The 23,683-nt window shown below is 37.7% G+C and overlaps 1 protein-coding gene across 2 annotated transcripts in view; it reads left to right on the top strand.

The window, feature by feature from the left end:
- Nucleotides 1-629: 629 nt before the first annotated feature.
- The window catches only part of LOC149554678 (uncharacterized), a 66,258-nt gene continuing 43,204 nt past the window's right edge, over nt 630-23,683 (top strand). For both annotated transcript variants that reach the window (XM_089828735.1, XM_089828734.1), the window contains exon 1: nt 630-977. In XM_089828735.1, the coding sequence (XP_089684861.1) occupies nt 825-977 (153 nt within the window). In that variant the 5' untranslated portion in view covers nt 630-824. The remainder of the gene's footprint in view (nt 978-23,683) is intronic.

The raw sequence follows: 23,683 nt of genomic DNA, 5'->3' as shown, positions 1-23,683 counted from the left end.
AGATAGATTTGAACCCAAGACCTCTTCGATAAGAGGCTCACAATTTACCATCGTGTTGTAGGCTCTTGCTTAAATTTGTTTAGTTTTTATTTTAAATGTTGATTTTTAGTTTACTCTATTATTTAAAAAAAATATTTTAAATATTCATTTTTTATAATATATTTATTGATTGAAGTTTTTATTAAATAATTGTTTTATTTATATATTTAAACTGATAGATTTAAATTAGTTTAATTTTTAATTATTATTATTATTTTTCTTAATAAGCTCTTATTTTAGTTTATTTTTCACTATTGCTATTTTTTGATGCAAACATAAATTTTTTTATATGATATTTTTTTTGATCGATAAATGGCCAAAGCCAAAATTAATTATTATTATTTGTTAAGTGAAGGTAGATTTGAACCCAATACCTCCCACATGAGAGAGGCTTGCAAATTACCATTGCATTGTAGGCTTTTGCCTTTTATATGATATTTTATTAGTATATGATAAATAAAATAAATAATTATTTATTTTTCTATTAAATAAAAAATTGAAAAAAAAATTCTATTTTTGGGAAATAGTTTACATAAGACGAGTCATTTTCGCTTACGATGATAAAAGCCCTGAAATTAGGGGTGTTCGAGGAGGGGTTTTTCTACCAAACAAAACATATCACCAGTTCTAGACAAAAGCTTGACTTGCACATCTCTGAAGAATTCCCAAAAGACATTAACGGCATAAGAAAATGTCTGTCTTACTACATTGCCATATCAAAATTTGCAGAACAGTTTTCTCATAGGCGGTTTACTAGTGCAGCGATAACGATTTCGTGAATTATAATGGTTCATGGAGATTATGGCAAGCGGAGAGTCTCTGGCCGCCCTCCCAATGGACTGGGAGTGCGCAGTAAAGAGGCGGATAAGAAGGAGAAGAAGGCCAAAGCAGCTTCCTTAAAAAATCAGATTCGTTCAATACAACGTCTCCTCAAAAAGGTATGCTTTTCGATTGAAATGCGAATCCAAGGGTTTTATGGAAGTCAGTGTTATGTTTTGAGTTTAATATGATCTCAAGTGTTTTAGCAGTCAATTGAAATAACCTTCAGTATCCTCTAACTGTTTTTGGGCCTGTAGCAAATTTTTGGGTTCCATATCCAATTTTTTTAGTCCTTATCAAGTTGTTTTTGGTTTGTATGAATTGTTTTGGATCCATACCAGTCTCTTTTGGGTCTATATCATTTGTATTTGCCTGTATGATTTGATTTTGGTCTGTTTGATTTTATCTGGGGCTGTTTAAAATATTACGAGTTTCTGATTTATTTTGTTGTCTGTATCAATTTGTTCTGGGTCTTTATATGTTTGCTTCTGACCCATACTAGTTTTTAAGGTGTCCTTAAGAGATGTTTTAGTCTGTATCAATTGTAGGTTTACGTCAAGTATCAATTTGTTTTTGGTTTGTTTCAACTTGTGTTTGTAATATTTATCTATGCTATTGGGGTTATGTATTGATTTGTTTCTGCCCCGATAGGCTTACTTTGTGTTGTTATTGATATTACTTGTTGTATTGGATGTTTAAATGTGTGTACCATTTAAGCTTTAATGTTTCTGTGGTCATCATCATTTGCATTTGGGTTTGTATAACCTTGATTTGGATCCTTTTAAAGATGATTTGGGTTTGTGTAAGCTCGATTTGGATTTCTTTTAAGATGTTAGGTTTATATGTTTCAAGAATTGTGCGCTTCAGGTTTTCCTTTTTGGGTGCATATCAGTTTGGTTACTGTCCTCATCAATTAATTTTTGGTCTGTATTGATTGTTTTTTGATCTGTACTGATGGTTCTTGGGTTCACATCAATTTCTTTTTGTCTTATACCCATGTTTTTTTTGGATCAGTGTCAGTTTATTTTGAGGTTGTGTCAATTATTTTTTGAGGCTGTACTAAATAAGTCGGATCTTATCAAATTTTATGGTTGTTACCAATTTGTTTTGGGTTTACATCAATCGTAAGTGGGTTTCTCCTGATTGTTTTCAGGACCATAACTGTTTGTTTTGGGTTTTCATGTCTGTAATTGATTGGTTTTTGTTCCAATCAATTTGGTAATGGTAATTGCAGATTCCTTGTTGATTCCATGGCAAATTACTTATGTTATTTTAAGTTTTGTTCCTCTTTTCTCACTTAGATTAGGATTTGTTTATGTTAAGTAGATGATTATTGTGAAACTTCAAGTTCATACCTTTTGGTACTTGTTGATTGCAAGTAACAGTGCAAGGCTAGGCTGAACTCATTGCAAGCACGTAACTCTAGCTGGGAATGTTCATGTGGATTGCACTAGAATTAGGTATTTGAATGAATGTTAGCAATTTGAAAATCATTTACACATCCTTAGAGGATAGCACATTCCTCTAAGTAGTGGCATAAGTTGTCAAAGTGAGGACTGGTTTAGTTTCACCTCATCATCAATAGTCTCTCATATTGGTAGAGTTAGAGATGGAATTAGATCTGAAGTCTAAACACAACTTCTTTTGCTCTTTATTTCATTAAAAATAATTGAAGCACTCACAATGCCAAATCTTTCCCATTTAGGAAGCTAATGTACCATTGAATGAGTAGTGCGAAATCTCTATGTGGTTAACAACAAATCACATCACATTCACTGAGTTATATTCAACACAAGGTTGCTTGTTTGCAGTGGAATCTTTGGAGTTGCCCTATTTGATCGCACAATGTCATATTGCTTAGCATACGGTGTTTCCTTGTTCAAGAATGGATAGAATACTTTGTATTATTTTATTGTGCATGTTGGAGGGGTCACAAACACACATCAACAATGATAAGTTTTGCAGCACATTTACTATCGCCATTATAGAAGACTGGGGAAGATTATAGCAGAATTTAGAGGAGAAATTGGATGAAGGGGTTGGTGCCTCTAGTAGGTTGGTGCCCACAAGAAAGATTAATAAAAGCTATATTTTTGACGAGTTTTCTCTTGCATGGGTTTCAGTGTGTGTGTGTGAATATATGCCAACTTTTGTTTTAAAGAAATATACATAATTTTAATACTAGATACATCTGTTAGTATGATACTTCATCATTTAGTATGATACTTCATCATTGATCAATGGCGAATGCCAAAATGGTAGTGATAATAGTAAATATTAAATGCCAATTGATAGTTAAATATTTAATATTTATTTTTACCAATTGACATTTAATAGCGATAATTTTAGTAGTCAAGTACTTGATTCTGGTCTCCATTCCCAAAACCCCTCATTTAAATCAAATTTTTATATGGCAAGAGAAGCCATTAACTAGTGGGATTCTCCTAGTGGAGATCCTGATGGGTTTGAGGGACAGCAATGATAAGCTGCACTTCCACGTAAGTTGTGTTGCTTATTTTTTATTTATATAAGTGCTAATTTTGATTACATAAGTTATTAAATAAGTTTTAAAAGAAAAAGAATATTATTATACTAATGCAGCCCCCTTTCAGTATAATTGTGGGCTCATCAGTAATTGGCGAAATATTTTTTAATTTAAATTCCCCTAGATTCTTGGCATTTATTGTCATGTGCAATCACAAAGGAGGTGGACAACAACAATGGTAGCTATGGTTCACTTTGAGATCTCCAAAGGCACTTTACCATTGCTAGGTAATAGAGAAAGTAACAAGAATCTTGTAATGGATAGGGCTATAATATCGTAGTAGGATATCATCTCCAAATTTATCTCAAAACAATTTTCAGAATATAAACATATATCTTTGCAAATAAACCACCAAAAATAGCTAGTAATAAACCATTGAATGTTCATTAAAATATCTCAAAATATGTTATTGCATTATACATCAGCAATACAATAACCAATCTTAAACATATAATTGCAATCAAATTAGAAAACTAAGAAAGAACCTGCAATGCAATTGTGAATTCTGTCACGAATTCAACACAATTGATGAATTGGGGCTACATCCAATCCACCCAAGAAGAACCTGAGGGTTTGTGTCCTCATATCTTGAATAGAAGTTGAAGCTTCCTTAATTTCTCTAAGAGAAATCTCAAACCAAATAAATATCCAAGCATGCCCAAAATAAGCTACTCATCCTTCTTTTATGCTCAAATTGGTGACCCTTTAGTTTCTTGCTCTTGTCCTTTCATCTTTTTCCTTCTTGTCACCATTAACCCAGTTTATAATATTAAATTGACCCCTTCTTATAAATTTGTATCATGCTTTCATAGGCCAATTTTAATACTAAATGGACATGTCCTTAATTTCCTAATGTCCCCAAAAAGGGACATTACAAATCCTCCCTCCTTGAGATTGCTTGTTCTTAAGCAACCAATACTAGGATCCCATATAAATCTGCCAGTAGCTTTGTAGCCCATCCTGACATCAGTGAAATAACATCCCCTTGTAGTGTGAAGCAAGGGGTATAAGTACAACTTATTTGTCCATAGGATACATGGATCCCATATCATCCTTAAAATCACTGCTATGTCTATCTGCTGTACTACTTTGATTAAAATTGCTCCAGGCCCAAAACTGTGTAACCACTAATCAATAGGCTGCTGAAGTAAAGCATCGAATCATGCCAATACCAGGATCCCACACCATTAAACTATCACAACCATTAGATATGAGAAGATAGAAATGTCTTGAGGAGCTATTAATATTGGACAACTCTCCAACTATGAGTGATCCCACATGGAAATGCATATTAGTCTCTATCATAATTGTCCATCCAAAATACAAATGGAGGAGTCAAATTGCTCAATAGCTGAAATCAACATCAAAGGTGCAGAGAGGCCACACATTCCGTCAGCAACTTGAAATACATCTAGGTACATCACTGTCATGAGTAAAGAAAGGACTAAGATTCTAAGAATCCATCCCCTATGATCAAATCATTATTCCCGTCAAGCCTCAACCAAGATCATTGAGTTGGTGAAGCAAGGAGTCTAACCAACTCTGTGTAAGTCAGAATTTGAAACCATGTGTAAGCTGATTGGAGAATGCAAAACAATGTTAAATCTGAAAATCAAGTCACCATACCAATCGTTTGAACCAAATTCATATTACGATAATCGATAATCGTTTATTATTAGTTAATGGTAATCTATTGTATATATTTAGTTAGCTTTAGTTAGCTGTAGCTTTTTTAGCTTTTTTTTAGCTAGAATAAAATGTTTCTATTCTTTACGATTGTTTCCTAAGGAAACACCATTCCATTCTTTTGTATATAATGACCTCTCGGTCTCTGTTAATAACAAGCAAGTATTTTACCAATTACTTCGTAATATGGTATTAGAGCCCATACGTACAATTTTTTTGACAAAATTTATAATTTCTTTTGGAAATTATTTGTTTAAATTTTTAGAAATTATTTTAGTCAATTTCTCTACAACCCACCTAGGGTTTTTGCCTTGAGAAATTCAAATGGAAATCATACTAAAATCTCGAGCTAGGGTTTGAACCCTTTGTGCAAATTGCGTGTTTGGAAAAATCACGATTTCCATCAGCTATGACTCTGGTCATTTTTCTTCATCGTGTTTTTAGACCACTTCTTTTCATGTTTGGTTGTCGTTTTTCATAGTCGTGTTTCGTTACAGATACTGGGGTTTGGAGCAGCTCGGGATTGGGTGTTCTTTTTGTTGTGTTTGGAGCAAACAAATGTCTACCATAACCCTTCATTTTCGTGTCTGAAGTAGCTCACGACTGGTCGCGTTTTTAGATTATTTTTACTACCGTTTTTCGGTCTGGTCGTGTTTTCAGGCACTAAGCATGACTTCATCTACGGCGTCCAAGAGTTTGCAGAGACATTAAGGCAACAAATACCTTCATTATGCCATTTTTTTCTAAAAATTTTGACTTCCATGGCTGACGACTAAAGGTTTTGCTCGAAACCCTAGTTTTTGACCTCAATTTTTTTTGGTTCTAGATTCTTGGTGGGTTTTTCTAGAGCTCAATTGGGTTCTTAGAGTTTTTGGATGTCTTGATTTTTGTGCCTCGAATTTTGAGCCAGCAGATCCAGAAACCAACAACATATTCCTTCTGGGTTTTTCGAGCTCTCTTCTTTGTCACTATCCAAATTTTCTAGGCCTTCTGTTTTTTTACCTTGAAGAACATGCCTTCACACATTTTCACGTTTTTTCATTGAAAAACTTGCCATGGCATCTCTGACAAACATCTTGCCCAAGTACAAGTCAAAGTTCAATGGTTGAAATTATGGCACTTGGAAGCAACGAATCATCGCAATTTTTGAATACTGGAATACCAATCAACTTGTTATGGGTGTTACAAAGTGTCCCTGCTCCTGGTCTTGATCAAGATACTTGGGATCTGAATAATCAAGAGGCATTGATGCCTCTCAAATTATCCATGGCTGATGATCAACTCTCTCAAATTCCATCCGACAACACAATTGCCGAGATCTGGACACATCTCAAAGGTCTTCATGAGACTTCTGACAAAAGCAAAGCTTTCTTTGTGAAGAACACTCTGGTTTCTATTGTCATAGATGAGTGAACCTTGCTCCAGGCACCCCTGAATAAGATTCAGGAAATCCGTGATTAGTTGCTTGCCATCGATCGCAAGATGGAGGAAGAGGATATTGTGGTTATCACTCTTTGGAGTTTACCAAAGTCCTATGAGCATTTTATCGAGACTCTCAACGTCACGTCTTTTGGTGTTGATTTGAAGTTTGCTGATCTCTGCACACTTCTACTTCAGCAAGATTAGTAGAAACAATAGTTCGGTAGGAGCTCCACCTTCACAGAGCAAGCCTTCGCTGCTAAATCCTTTTAGAAGGATAAAGGCAAGTTTCAATAACCATCTCAGCAGAAGTCTTTTTCTCTAGCATCAGATGGTTCTCGGAAGAAGAATATTCAATGCAACTATTGCCACAAGTTTGGACACATGAAGGTTGAATGTCGGAAACACTTAGGTACACAATCTAAGCAATCAGGGTTGCAGCCCAAAGCGAATAGTGCAGAGCACACTGAGCATACAAAATCTGCCTTTTACGCCTTTATGGCTAAAAGACCTGTAGATCATGTGAAATCGCCTACTTGGTATATTGATTCAGGTGCCTCTCGTCATTTCACTCATTGTAGAGACTGGTTTACTGAATACCAGCCTTATTCAGATTCTGTTATTTTTGGTGGTGGAGAAAAGTACATTGTTGTTGGCAAAGGCAACATTCAGATTCAGTCTGTTGGGAGGAAACTCATTTTCCTTGATGTGTACTGTATTCCAGGGATGGAACTAAATCTACTCAGTTAATTAGATACTGCGATAATCTCCACACTTAGATGTCACCTTCAGTTCACATAAGTGCACCATCATTGATCGGGTGACTCAGTCTACTGTTGCAGTGGGTCTTGAGGATCATGGTCTTTTCAAACTTACTGATTCTGGTGATTCTCGAGACTTAGCTATGGCTGCTTAGCGGTCTTCTATTAGCACACTTTGGCTTCAGTGATATGGGCACTTAAATGGGCATTATCTCTCACAGCTTGCACAGGATGAGCTTGTTCTTGGAATGCCAGAGATTCAGACTCAACAATTTGGAGTTTGTGATGCATGTCAGGCTGAGAAGCAACATCGTACACCTTTTACCAGTGGCGATTCATAGCGAGCTTCTCAGGTACTTCAACTTGTTCATGTCGATATCTTTGGCCCTATGGCCACTCCTTTTCTTGGGTCTAGGGATTTTTTGTTGTTTCTTGATGATCTCAATAGAAAAATGTCGGTGTATTTCCTTAAAAAGAAATTAGATGCATTTCCTGTATTTTAGAATTTTAAACCTTTAGTTAAAAAAGACTTTGGGAAATTTGCTATTACTCTTAGATCAAACAATGGGGGGAAATTTTGTTCTAATGTTTTCTCTAGCTTCTTGGATACTAATGGCATCAAACACCAGTTAACCACACTGCACACACCACAAAAGAAAAATGTAGTTGAACATCGAAATCAGACAATCATTGAGATGGCTCGATCCATGCTTGAACATAGACATGTTTCGAAGAAGTTTTGGGCAAAAGCAATCAACACTCCAGTTTATCTTTTGAACTGGTCACCCACAATGGTAGTCAAAGGTAAAACTTTGTAAGAGGCTTGGTCAAGTCCCAAGCATAGAATCAGTCACCTAAAGGCTTTTGGCTCCCTTGATTTTGTTTGGATCCCTGATGCGTCACTCACCAAGTTGGATGCCAAGAGTTAGAAACTCATGCTTGCTAGATACAGTAGTCTTTACAAAGCCTACTGCCTGATTGACGTTGAGACATCTCGTCTCATCTGCAGTTGTGATGTAGTCTTTGATGAGTGGCGAAGACCATTCATTCATGTTTCTTCTGTTCCTGATCCAACAGACCAGTCTATGAAGGCTCATGATTTGAGAGTTAGGCTTCCATCAGGTCCACCTGATGGGAGGGCTCTTGTAGCTCTAGTTATACTAGTGATCCCTGTACAGACACCTCCAGCTTCTCCTGCAAGATCACCTCGCTTTGTAGATGCTTCACTTGAGTTTGATCTAGATTCTATAGATGAGGAACTTGATCACCAAGCATCTCTTGATACTAATGTTTTTCGTTCTCCTTTTTGACCTAAGTGGTGGGCTGACTCTTGTTGATCTTCGTGATAATGAGCTCATTTATGGGAGAACTGCTCAGAAAAAGACCAAACCTACAGTGTCTGTTAACTTTGCTTTCATGGCCAACATTCACAGTGTGTTTGAACCTCAAACATACTCCGAGCCTAAAGGAATTCCAAAGTGGGAACGCACCATGACATCTAAACACCAGAGCTTGTTGAAGAATAACACTTGGGCCCTTTCTGATCTTTCACCAGGGAAGAAACCCATTAGCTGCAAATGGGTTTACAAAATCAAATACAAATCTGATGGTACTTTGGATAAGTACAAAGCTCGTTTAGTTTTGAAGGGCTTTTCTCAGCGGTAGGGCATTGATTATGAGGAGAACTTTTCTCCTACTACATAGATGGGCACTATCAGATTAGTCCTAGCTATGGCAGCATAGTTTGACTGAAAGGTCCATTAGATGGACATTAAGAGTGCTTTTCTGAATGGTGATCTCCATGAAGAGGTCTACATGACGCAACCTCCTGGTTTCAAGGTTGCTGGTAAAGACCATCAGGTTCTCAGATTGGTAAAAAACTCTCTATGGCTTGAAGCAAGCCCCTTGGGCATGGTACATTAAAATTGATAAGTACCTCAATGATCAAGGCTTCAAGAGGACTTCTTCAGACTCAAATCTGTACATCAAGACTACTGACAGTGACATCATCCTTTTGGTTATTTTTGTGGATGATTTGATCATCATTGGTAGTTCGACATCTTTGATTCAGAGTAGCTCCTAAGGCTGATCATTGGATGGTTGCAAAGTGTGTGCTTTGTTATGTGAAGGGCACTTCAGATTATGGACTTCTGTACTCTTGAAGTTCTAATCCTAAACTCAGTGAGCTCACAGATTCAAATTGGACAGGCTCTGTTGACGTTAAAAAGTCAACTTCTAGATATGTGTTTAGTTTGGGATATGGTGCAGTCACATGGACCAATAACTGTTAAGGCAGGAGGTGAAGCTATTTGACTTCGTCGGATGCTTGGGGATATGCAGATGTCACCAGCAGGATCGACTACTCGGTTGATAACGAAGGCGTTATCAAGTTAGGCTGAAATCCAATCTTTTGTGGACAAACCAAGCATGTGGATTTTCACTGTCACTACGTACGCTAGCTGGTTGAAGACGAGACAATAGATTTGCAGTATGTTCCTACCACAGATTAGATTGTAGACATTCTCACCAAGCCTTTTAGTCCTGGTAAATTTGTCAAATTCAGAGGACAACTTAGTGTTATAGATAGATTAACCATTAAGGGAGGGTATTACGATAATAGATAATCATCTATTATTAGTTAATGGTAATCTACTGTATATATTTAGTTGGCTTTAGTTAGCTGTAGCTTTTTTAGCTTTCTTTCAGCTATAATAGAATGTTTCTATTCTTTACGATTGTTTCCTAAGGAAACATCGTTCTTGTATATAATGACATCTCGGTATTTGTTAATAACAAGCAAGTATTTTGCTAATTACATCGTAATAATTCACCGCTAGGAACTGCAACTGGATCCCACATCCTTCAGTCAAGATCAGCCTCATTATGGAAGTTAAAAAGATCTTCTATACTCAGCTCAAAAAGTGGATTGTCAAATGTCCAATTAGCATCCACCTCAAATGAGGAATTGTCTATTAGCTGAAAATGATCCAATGTTTTGTTACTTGATTTTGTGGGGCAGCTATCTAAGTTGTAAGTCTGCTGAATGCTATCAAGTTCCTTGATCACTTCTTGGAAAAACTCATGCCTTCTTTTATCCTTCTGCTCCCTAGATTGTTTGGTGACAACAATCTGATTTTCTGCTTCATGAAGAGCAACTCGTGTATTATTCAATGCCCCCTGAGCATTCTTAAGCTCCCTATTGAGCTTATTAACCTTATCCTCTTTTTTCCTTACTTGATCAACATGTTATTCAGCAACCTTTAAACTATATCCCTGTCTGAAAACAAACACAAATAATCTGATTTCAAAGATTCCAAGGCTACTGTTAAACCCTTTGTAAATCAGTGACAATAAAATCACTTTCCATTCTCTTTTGCCTCTCTTCTATTTGTGCCTTCTTGTAAATATCTTCAACGATCCTGTGAGTATCATCAGAACACACCGAGGTTGCAACAATCATCTTCATCGACTTTCAGCTGATTTTTCAAAGAATCATTGTCACTTTGGCATGCATTTTTTAATTGGTCACCCAGTATATCATCATCCTGAAATCCTGTTTTTGATTGTTCCACTAAATCACTATCATGTATAAGTGAGTTGTTGTCGTAAAAAATACACAATTAATCATTCCTCACAAGGATGTTATCAATGTAATTGTATGCTTCAAGCTCCCTGTTTGATTGAGTTGTGTGCAATGACAAGAGGTGGCTGTCATGTTATCATTTTCAGGCAATTTTTCATCATCTGGAGTCTCCAACACACTCTTCCCTCCAATTAGACCATCTTCTTCAAGATGTTTGTCTATAACCAATTCCAAGTCACCAATGTAGAAAGTTGCATAACCTATACTTGTGTTATTTTCTAGGGGCAAAGCCGATAAATTTTTATCTTCTTCGTTGCAGACCTGAACTTCTTTGTTTGCTGTAACTTCATTATATTTCTCATAAATGTGACTGGATGTGTTTGCTGACATGTGAAACAAATCTGTTCTCGTCTCATTTGATTTTTGCTCATCTTTGAGATCCTACAACTTGTTTACCTGCTGATCTTAGCTTCTGTTCAGACATTAGCTCTTTGAACATGTCAATCTGATATTCAATTAATTCCTCCACAAGCTCGTAAGTCATAGGTGAGATTATGTTCTCCCCTCTCCACATAGCTAACAGATCAAATTTTAATTGCTTGCATATGTCATTGTTCTCATCAATGATTAAGGACATGATGGTTTTTACGCAAACTCTCACATTGTTGGAATGATGTTTCCTAAATTCTTTTAATTTTTTTTGAAACAATTGCCAAATCATCTCCTCACAACCAAGGTCCAACATGAGAATGGAAAACCTGGTTTTTTCCTTCAGTTCTAGAATCTTTACCTTCTTCCCACAAGTAGGGTGCTTGTCATCATGTAACCCCCATAAATTGTCCACAATGAGCTACAAGACTTTCCTTAACACACTGTCATTATAAGGTGCTATAGGCACTGTTATCCGTATGATCTCACTAAGACATGAAGCCACTGTAAGTCTAGCCTTTTTATTTGGATGTTCCATAAACCTGTTCTGAACCAAAACAACCGTTGAGGGTTGTATGGCCCAATTAAGAAGTTTACCATCCGTCGCATCCACTTTAGACAAATTTGTTTCTAGTTCTTCTAGCTTGGAGAGAACACCATCTGGATTTCCATGAAATATAATTGTAAACTGGTCATATACAGCCAATATCCTATTTCCATTTCCTTCTGTAAGTTCTGTTGCTGATGGCCCTTGATTGTTTCATTGAATTTTTCTGAAGAGAGTTTACTTTTCAGATTTTCCATTGGTTAAATTGCGTTTGCCTGACCCAATTCTGATGCACCTTAAGCAACAAGTACCGCTGTCATGGCCAACTTGTATTATCTTGCAGCTTTCCAGTAGCTAACAGACGGTTCAGTTTACAGTCACAGTGACTAATAGACAATCAACAGAACTACAAAACTGGACATTGAAAGGAATTCAATATTGTTTCATATGCTACTGCATTCAGCAAACATTTTTTCATCCTGATGCATTTGCGACAGTAAATATAGCAGCTTAGAGATTCATGGTTTAAAGTAAACTTCACAATCTCAAACTTATACAAGTCATCAACATCCAAGGGCATAAACTTTATGTTGGGTAAACCTGAATTTGTCTTGCTTTTCGAATGGATGACTAAAGCTGATTACTGGAGATTTGATGTCTCAAAGTCATTCAAACTCCCCATTTAATCCCTTCTGTGATAACAGTACTGCAGTGACCAGAGCTTCCTTCTCCAAGTCTGGATAATGACGCTTCAGAGATATCGTACACTAGCCCCTGCTGTAATTGTGTATTAACAGTGTCTCCTGTGTATTTCTCAGAATGCTGCTAAATGAAATAATTGCTTGACAATTTCTCTCTATTTAATCTGCTATATTTCAGTTACTACCTGGAATCATGATTACATATGTCTTTGGTGCCTTATCAAAGCCCCATGATTCCAAGATAAGCCTGTAATTGGAAACAATGCAGGTCGTTTCCTTTTTGAAGCTCAATATTAGACAGTGAAATATATTTGTTTGCAAACGTTTATCATGCCTGCCATTAAACAGTGCGGCACCCGCACATAATTAGTGACCACCACTATATGTGCCTAAATTAAATAAGCCACAGCAATAGTAATTGAGTCGCTTGCTCATGGAAATCTTTCTTCAACGCACGACAGAAACATATGTTTGGCGAGCATTCATTTTCTCTTTCACACTCTCAACATATCACACAAATTCTTCAACTGAACTCTTCGTTTCTCTGAACTTTCAGAAGCTTTGCAATAGAATTTTTTTCCAGTCCAGCCAAATACACTTCTAGGAATAAATTGATTTTTTTCTGCAACACAACTCTGCCTGTCTATATCCCTCTATAGCGGCTACACTATCGCTTGTTGAAAGAATTTTGTCAAACACAATCTCCAAACCTTCACCCGGCACTTAACAACCATGCTTCTGATGCTTTGCTGTTATTTTTTTTCCACACTTGGACGCATTCTTTCTAGATGTGAATGGTAATGGAACTTGGAGATGTCTTTATTATGAGGTAATTGGTAAATACTTGCTTGTTATTAATAGAGACCGAAAGGTCAATTTATACAAAAGAATGAGACGATGTTTCTTTAGGAAACGATCGTAAAGAATAGAAACATTCTATTTTAGAGAAAGCAAAAAATGAAAGAAAACTAAAGCTTAAGATATTTACAAGATAACTATTAACTAATAATCGACGACTTATCTATTATTGCAATACCCTCCCTTAATAGTTAATCTATCGAACACACCAAGCTGTCCTCTGAATTTGACAAACTTATCAGGACCAAGAGGTTTGGTGAGAATGTCTGCAGTCTGATTTGTGGTAGGAAAATACTGTAGATCTATAGTCCCGTCTTCAACCAGCTGTCATATGTAATGACAATGAACATCCACGCTTGGTTCGTTCATGGAAGACTAGATTCTGTGCTAACTTCATAACGCCTTCGTTATCAACAAACATAGTAGTCAGTCCTGCTGGTGACATCTGCATATCCCCAAGCATTTGCTGAAGCCAAATAGCTTCACATCCTGCCTTAACAGTCCCTCTGTATTCAGCCTTTGTAGAAGAGAGAAACTGTCTGCTGCTTCTTGCTGGTCCATGTGACTGCACCGGATCCCAAACTGAACACATATCTAGATGTTGACTTTTTATCATCAATAGAGCCTGCCCAATCTGAATCTGTGAACCCATTGAGTTTAGGATTAGAACTCCGAGAGTAGAGAAGTCCATAATCTGAAGTGCCCTTCACATAACGAAGCACACGCTTTGCTGCCATCCAATGATCAGCCTTAAGAGCTGTTATAACGCGTGAAATATAGCTGACAGCGAAGCTGATATCAGGCCTAGTAGTAGAGAGGTAGATGAGGCTGCCTACTAGTTGCCTGTATGTAGTATCATCAACGGAAGGAGAATCAGACTTTGCTGATAACTTGAGACCTTTCTCAATAGGTGTAGATGTAGGTTTGCAATCCTACATTTGAAATTTGTCTAACAGGGCCCTGACATATTTGGACAAAGAGATGAATATACCAGAAGACTGTTGCCAAACTTCAACACCTAGGCAATAATGCATGAGCCCAAGGTCAGTCATATCAAAAGACTGGCATAAGTTCTGTTTGATTCTTTGAATCAAAGATGCCGAACTACCAGTGATGATCAGATCATCCACATAGATAACCAGAAGGATGATGTCACTGTCAGTAGTCTTGATGTATAGATTTGAGTCTGAAGAACTCCCCTCAAAGCCTTGATCACTGAGGTACTTATCAATCTTGATGTACCATGCCTGAGGGGCTTGCTTCAAAACGTAGATAGCTTTTACCAATCTGAGAACTTGATGGTCTTTACCAACAACCTTGAAATCAGGAGGCTGTGTCATGTAGACCTCTTCATAAAGATCACCATTCACGAAAGCACTCTTGACATCCATCTGATGGACCTTCCAGCCAAACTGTGTCTGCCATGGCTAGGACTAATCTGATGGTTCTCATCTTTGCAGTAGGAGCAAAGGTCTCCTCATAATCAATGCCCTAATGCTGAGAAAACCCCTACGCCACTAAACGAGCTTTGTACTTATCCGAAGTACCATATGATTTGTATTTGATTTTGTAGACCCATCTGCAGCCAATGGGTTTCTTCCCTGGGGGAAGATCAGAAAGGACCCAAGTGTTGTTCTTCAACAGGCTCTGGTGTTCAGATGTCATGGCCTGTTCCCACTCTGGAATTCCTTTAGCCTCGGAATATGTTTGAGGTTCAAACACACTGTGAATGTTGGCCATAAGAGCAAAGTTAACAAAATTTGCAGTTTTGGTCTTTTTCCGAGCGGTTCTCCCATTAATGAGCTCATCATCACGAAGATCAGCGTCTTAGCCCAGCACTTAGGCCGGATAGGTGAATGACCAATAATAGAACTAGGAGATGCTCGATTAGCAGAATCCTCATCAGAAGAAGCTGGATCAAACTCAGGTGAAACATCTACAAAGCATGGTGATCCTACAAGAGAAGCCAGAGGTGTCTGTACAGGTATCACTGGAAGAACTGGAGTTGCGGGAGCTACTGGAGCCCTCCCATCAGGTGGACCTAATGGAAGCCAAACTCCCAAATCATGAGCCTACATAGGCTGGTTTGCTAGATCAGGAACAGGAGAAACAGGCATGAATGGTCCTCGTTGGTCATCAAAGACTACACCACAGCTGTATATGAGACGAGATGTCTCAACATCAATTAGGCAACATGCTCTGTGAAGACTGCTATATCCAACAAGCATCAATTTCTGACTCTTGGCATCCAACTTGGTGCGTGAAACATCAGGGATCCAAACAAAAGCAAGAGAGCCAAAAACCTTTAGGTGATTGATTTTGGGCTTGCGACCTGACCAGGCCTCTTCCAGAGTTTTACCTTTGACCGCCACTGGGGTGACCAGTTCAACAAATAAACTGCAGTGTTAACCGCTTCTGCCCAAAACTACTTTGAAACATGTCTGTGTTCGAGCATGGAACGAGCCATCTTGGTGATTCTCCTATTCTGATGTTCAACTACACCATTTTGTAGTGGCGTGTGGTGAAGTGGCGTTGGATGCCATGTGTATCCAAGAAGCTGGAGAAAGCATTAGAACAAAATTCCCCCCCATTGTCCGATCTAAGAGTAATAATAAATTTCCTAGACTCTTTTTCAACTAAGGGTTTAAACTTCTTTAATATAGTAAATGCATCTGATTTCTTTTTAAGGAAATACACCCACATTTTTCTATTGAAATCATCTACAAACAACAGAGAATACCTAAGCCCAAGAACAGGAGTGGCCATAGGGCTGTAGATATCGGCATGAACAAGCTGAAGTACCTGAGAAGCTCGCCAAGAATTGCCACTGGGGAAAGGTGTGTGATGTTGCTTCCCAGCCTGACATGCGTCACAAACTCCAAGGTGTTGAGTCTGAATCTCTGGCAAACCAAGAACAAGCTCATCCCGAGCAAGCTGTGAGAGATAATGCACATTTAAGTGTCCATATCGTTGATGCCAAAGTGTGCTGACAGAAGATCGCCAAGAAGCCATAGCTAAGTCGTGAGAATCACCAGAATCAGTAAGTCTGAAAAGACCATGATCGTCAAAACCTACTGCAACAATAGACTTAGTCGCCCGATCAGTGATGGTGCACTGAAGGTGATTGCCAAGTGTGGAGAATGTCGCAACAATTGACTGATTGAGAGTAGATTTAGTTCCATCCTTGGAACGTAGTACACATCAAGGAATATGAGATTCCTCCCCACAGACTAAATCTGAATGTTGCCTTCATCGACAACCGTGTACTCTTCTCTGCGACCAAAAATAACAGAATCTGAATAAGGTTGGTAGTCAGTAAACCAGTCTCTGCGGTGAGTGAAATGTTGAGAGGCATCTGAATCAATGTACCGGGCAGACGACTTCACATGATCTGCAAGTCTTTTAGCCATGAAGGCGTAAAAGGCAGATTCCGCCTGCTCAGTGTGCTTTGCACTGTTCTCTTTGGGTTGCGAACCTGATTGCTTAGACTGGGCAGCTAAGCGTTTTCGACATTCAACCTTCATGTGACCAAACTTGTGGCAGTAGTTGCATTGAATGTTCTTCTTTCTAGTACCATCAGATGCTAGAGCAGAAGACTTCTACTGAGATGGTTGCTGAAACTTGCCCTTATCCTTTTGAAAGTATTTCGCAACAAAGGCTTGCTCTGTGCAGGTGGAATTGAAGCTGCTACCGAGTTGTTGTTTCCACTGATCTTGCTGAAGCAGCAGGGTGCAGAGATCAGTGAGCTTTAGATCAACACCAGTAGATGTGATGTTGAGAGTTTTGATAAAATGCTCATAGGGTTTTGGTAAACTCCGAAGAGTGATTACCACAATATCCTCTTCCTCCATCTTGCGACTGATGACAAGTAGCTGATCACGGATTTCCAGAATCCGATTCAGGTGTGCCTGGGGTGTGGTGCGCTCATCCATGACAATAGAAAACAAAGTGTTTTCAAAAAGAAGGCTCTGCTCTTGTCGGATGTCTCATGAAGACCTTTGAGGTGTATCTAGATTTCAGTAGCTGTCTTGCCGGATGGAATTTGAGAAAGCTGATCATCAGCCACGAATAATTTGAGAAGCATCACTGCCTCTCGATTATTTGAATCCTATGTATCTTGATCAGGACCCGGAGAAGTCGGAGGTTGCATAACACCTAGAACAAGTTGATCGATGTTTCGATATTAAAAAATTGCAATGATGCGCTGCTTCCAAGTTCCATAATTGTGACCATTGAATTTGGAATTATGCTCGAGCAAAATATATGTCAGAGATGCCATGGCACGTTTTTCAATGAAGAATTGCGAAAATCTGTGAAGGCATGTTCTTCGAGGCAAAAAAATACGGAAGACCCAAAAGAATCACAGTGATCCAGAAGAAAGCTCAAAAAACCCGAAAGGAATCTGCTGTTGTTTTCTGGATCTGTTGGCTCTAAAATTGAGACACGAAAATCGAGGCACCCAGAAAAAACGAACGACAACCCAGTTGAGCTCTCAAAAAAGCCATCAAAAATTTGCAAACAAAATTTTTTTCCGACCCCAAAAATTAGGGTTTCGAGCAAACTATCAGTTGGAGGCCATGGAGGTTAAAAACAACAAAAAATGGTGTTTTGTAGGTCAAAAAATGCGATATGTGGTTGCAAAATGGAGTTTCAGAGACATGAGCTGATTTGTAGACCAAAGAGTGTCGCCAAGAAGCAGATTTGTCAAGAAAAAAATGCCATATTTGAGGCAAAACAAAAATGCGATTTGCAGATCTACAAAAAATACGGCCCTTGTTCGGAGTTGTTTGTAGATGTGGGCAGAGCTAGAAATTACTGAAGTCGTTTTTATTGCAAACCAAATGCACAAGAAATTATTGACTTGCAACTTTCAGGAAAAACTCCCAAGAAAATATGCCATTTTTCTAGACGAACTTGCAGACCTTTTACTCTGAAACCCTAGTTGTATTAGGAAGCAGGTATGTGAGGAATAAATTCAAAAATAATGATCCAAAAATTTCAATTAAGAAATTATTATTTTCAAAAAATAATTCAACTACGCTCTGATACCATATTAAGAGGTAATTGGTAAATACTTGCTTGTTATTGATAGAGACTGGTTGGTTTCGAGCAAACTATCAGTTGGAGGCTATGGAGGTTAAAAACAACAAAAAATGGTGTTTTGTAGGTCAAAAAATGCGATATGTGGTTGCACAATGGAGTTTCAGAGACATGAGCTGATTTGTAGACCAAAGAGTGTCGCCAAGAAGCAGATTTGTCAAGAAAAAAATGCCATATTTGAGGCAAAACAAAAATGCGATTTGCAGATCTACAAAAAATACGGCCCTTGTTCGGAGTTGTTTGTAGATGCGGGCAGAGCTAGAAATTACTGAAGTCGTTTTTATTGCAAACCAAATGCACAAGAAATTATTGACTTGCAACTTTCAGGGAAAACTCCCAAGAAAATACGCCATTTTTCTAGACGAATTTGCAGACCTTTTACTCTGAAACCCTAGTTGTATTAGGAAGCAGGTATGTGAGGAATAAATTCAAAAATAATGATCCAAAAATTTCAATTAAGAAATTATTATTTTCAAAAAATAATTCAACTACGCTCTGATACCATATTACGAGGTAATTGGTAAATACTTGCTTGTTATTAATAGAGACTGAAAGGTCAATTTATACAAAAGAATGAGACGATGTTTCCTTAGGAAATGATCGTAAAGAATAGAAAACTAAAGCTTAAGATATTTACAAGATAACCATTAACTAATAATAGACGACTTATCTATTATTGTAATAGTCTTTGCCAAAAATTAGTCATGGCAAAGGTTTTATTTTTCGCCCAAACATTGACTCAAATGAAAATCTATTTATGGGAAGTGCTCTCCAAATGTTATACTAATGGCGCCCGATAAATTTCCTTCTACTATTTCCAACTCTAATAGGCAAATTATATACTTGGGATTCAGACTATATGTGGGAGATCAAATTATCAATCCTTTAATTCCCTCAAACAATAGTCCTGACAAAATTGCGCTCCCTCAAAATATAGTTGTGCCCTCTTAATAGTATGGAATTTAACTTAAATATTTTCCCTTCCATGAACAACAAATATTTTGAAATTGCCGATTTACATATGTCACCACGCAAGGAATTAATTCTCCATTCAATCATGAGGACTCCGTGTTACCCTATTGTTTCATCTTCTTGCAAGAATTATTTCTGAGAACTAACGAGCATACTCATGACAAGCTTGTCTTTTCCTCCAACATTGGTACCTACAGCTAAATTAGTCTTCAAATGCATCTGACTCTAGCCGGATCATTTTTACAGCATACTTTTGCGATCGATTGAAGGTTTCCTTACTGAATCTTGCCACCAATCTACGAATACTGTATATGTGATCCCCAACGACCTCGTGACTTGAGTCTTCAACAAATATTTATCCCTCTGATATCTTAGTTTATAGTTTAGCATCTAAATTTTTTCCAAATTGTAAAAGCTTTTTTCCATTAATGTGTGCTTTCTGGACTTCGGTAACATTAGAAGTTTCAATGATTGTATCCACATAAAGCTTCCTTGGCCCAAAGTAATGTTGAATGCCTTCATATAATAAAGGACTTGCCTCTCACAGAAGAACCCTCCTTCACGGCAAAATAAAATATTTCTGTGTTCTCCAACCCAAATTGAATTTTAGAATATGCAGATAACTCTGGCCATAGAACTTTCCAGGGATTTTTCCCTCATTAAAATCCTGATATAAACCTTTGATTGAAATTTTTCTGAAAACTTGTTTTTGAATAAACTCCACAGCAATAAGTCTGTAGATTTGCCTCTGGTTGATTTTCTGAAATGAATCCCTCACTAAAATTTTACAGGCTAGCAGCTCTGAAAAAGCTTTATGAGGATTTTCTGAATATAATTCACAGGATGGCAAGAAAACCAGCTTTGATAGTACTATAATATCCCAGTAGGATATTATCTCCAAATTTATCTCAAAACAATTTTTAGAATAGAAATAAACATATATCTTTGCAAATAAACCACCAGAAATAACCAGTAATGAACCCGTGAATGCTCATTAAAATATCTCAAATACATTATTGCATTATACATCAGCAATACAATAACTAACTATCAAAAAAGCCAATCTTAAACATAGAATTATAGTCAGATTGGAAAACTAAGAAAGAACCTGTAATGCAATTGAGAATCCCGTCACAAATTCGCCACAGCTGATGAATTGGGGCTATGTCCAATCCACCTAAGAAGAACCTGAGGGTTTGCATGCTCGGATCCTAAATAGAATCTGAAGCTAAAACCAAACCAATTTCCATGCATGCCCAAAATGAACTCCTCATCCTTCTTTTATGCTCAAAACGGTGACCCTTCAATTTCCTTCTCTTGTCCTTTCAACCTTTTCCTTCTTGTCACCGTTAACCCACTTTATAATATCAAATTTGACCCCTTCTTATAAATTTGTATTATGTTCTTTGTTGCCAAATTCCAGTCCATCCCTTTTAAGCTTCTAGCTTGGTCAGTTTTCATTGCTTGTATGTTTGAGTCCTTGTCTAGGTATCCTCTAGGTGGCTCCCTTCTCATCAAGCATCCTCGAGGCTTGTCATATGGGTCTTTCTGGGTTTTCCATGCTGCGCTTCCCTCAACACTTCTATGCGGGATTTTTGCTTTTTCTATGCATTAAGGTCTTAGGGATCTAGGTTTGGGGTGGGTTTTTGTCTGAGCGTCTTCCCAATGAGAAGGAAACCTATTTTAGTTCTGCAATTAACTCCTATCACTAGCATGGTGTTCCTTTCGGATTCCAGCCCATGCTATCGAATTCTCGTTGCTAGTGCACTTCGTTAGTTAAGATCTCGAAGAAGAGCAAAGTATGTGGACATCTCCAAGTGTTTTTGAAGATTCATTCATGATGAGAAGATTAGAAGAGCAAAGATCTATAGGCAAGGAGTTCCAAAGAGACTAATCTGAAGTCGGAATTTGTTTGTATGTGGAGAAGTGGAGTTCCATCAATTTGAGTGCTTCCCCTTGGGAAGCGAGTCTTCAAATTCATTTCTGAAGCAATGTTGGGAAGAGAAAAGGAATGGCCACCAAATCAATAGAAATACTTCTAGTTGTTCGAATCTTCTGAAGACATGCCTCGATGATACTTTCCGTCTAAAAGGAAAAATATGGAGCTTCTATTTTGGAAGATATCAAAATGTGAAAATATTAAATCTGGATGCGAAAACATTTTTTGGAAATACCACAAGGTTGTTATTGATGTAGTAGTTCATGAAGTGCGAGTCTGATTTAAAGACAATAATAGTCCAAACCCTAAGAGCAGAAAGTTCACTTTGCAACTTCTCCAAGGGATGAGATAAATAACAACGGAAAGCTTTGTGCAGGAAAAAAGCCATAAGGTAACTGGAGTACCGAAGGGGTATTTCTTGTGATGCGATCCCAAATCAAAGGAAAAAGCAAGCTTACGGAAAGATAATTCCATGCTTCCTTCACCGCACACAATGAATTGAAGAGCAAGCCCTTGTTTCGGATTCCTAAGTTAAAAGGGTAGCTTCTATTATGCCAAAACCAATTGATTCGGTAAGTGAATAATCTCGCTACTATAGGAGATTTAAGTGAATTTTTTGTTCATTGGATTTATGAATCATCATATTGGTAGAAGTAAAATGTTTTAAATAGCCGTTAATCTACCTAATTTATTGCAAATCTGACCGTTACAATTGTTAGTTGTGAATTATTTCGTTCGTGTGGCGCCAACGTTCAAATTTCTGAGTATATATGATCAGATTTCTGCCAAACGGAGTTCCTCATCTCATAACGACTATTTTGTCAAGTAATTTGTCTTCTCTGTGTAAAACTATAAGCTAATGGCAATCAAGTTTTACGACTTGGGTGATCTGCACAGGAGACTTAATACCCAATCCATCCATCCAATTACACAAAAATTGAAAGAAAGTGGATTGGTTGAGGCTACTGGATTTCCCATGGTTGTGCAGGCACCGGAATTGGTGAAGGAATGTATCGAAAGATACAATCAGAGACAAAGCAGTTATTGTTGCTCGACCAATCTATTCTGCTTTCTATGAACAAGGATTTAATGCAGTCTGCTTTCGAGATACCAGTAAAGGAAGAGTATTGTCACATCGATTTTTCTTCTCCTGCATTGATGTTCAACAAGAAGAAGAGTTTGAGGAGAGAAGACATGTAGAGGACATGGTTTCAGATTCCTTGTGGCAAAAAGAGTAAGATACCAAGGACTCTTTTTGGAACTAACCTAAAGAGGGAAATTGTGGATATATTGGCACTATTGTTGAGATTAAAAGGAAAAGAGGAGATTCTGGATTTCATTGAACATCACTACTTCTTGGTCTAGGCCGTTTGTGCTGAAGGACTGCAAATTGACTCGGCTTGGATTATATGTGAAGAGTTTGACTATTGGCTAAACTCGGCAAAGACACTTAGGCAATTCTTTATGTCTTCATATTTGTTATACACCTTAGCCACGCATCATCTTTGGCTTGGTCTTTCCAGTATTCCAGTATTGAAGATTTTGATGAGAACACCAAGGTGTATGAATTCTACCCTCAGCTACAATTGTAGAGGAGTTTCGAGGAGTATGTAAAGGTATATGATGCCTTCACAATGAGGCTGTGTTGGGAATTGCAAGGGTGCCCTCAATGGAGATTTACGCCAGAAGTCATATTAGCGGTCAGCCAGTTCGGGTGTTGTTTCATCCAATTTCCATCTTTCTCCTACCTCAGGATTGGTGCATTAGATGACTTTCCGAAGAGGCTCTGGGGGTATCTCGAGGATAAGGTAATACTTGTTGAGTTGTGTAAACAAATACTAGAGGTAAATACCTTATGTTCTAATGTGAAGAAGATAGCCTGGATTCCTTTTCCAACAGGAGTAGGAGCCTATTCTTGTGCCTCAAGATTTGATGCTCGGAATTTAGTTAAAGCCTTTGAGAGCATAATTAAATTGATTGATTATGAGGTAATAAGACCCCATGTTAACTTTGTAAAAGATCATCTGAAGCTAGGGTACGCTCATAGGCATGTTCCAAATATTGAAGGCTATTGGGCTGGGTGTTATGATGAGTACCAAACCAGAGAAAGGTATTGGTCCAGGTTGACACTAGATGAGATTAAGTTGTATAATGACACTGTTGATGTTAGTGATCTTGTAGATGATGGCTCTTACATGCATCCCTCAACTTACGAGCAAATCAAGAACATTCCTATAGTGTCAACTCCTCCTAACGACCTTGTTATTGACACAATGGAAATCTTG

This window comes from Cupressus sempervirens, chromosome 5 (assembly GCF_028749045.1).
Source record: "Cupressus sempervirens isolate cs-2001-9-10 chromosome 5, ASM2874904v1, whole genome shotgun sequence".
NCBI lineage: Eukaryota > Viridiplantae > Streptophyta > Pinopsida > Cupressales > Cupressaceae > Cupressus > Cupressus sempervirens.
This window is presented reverse-complemented; position numbering and strand designations above follow the sequence as displayed.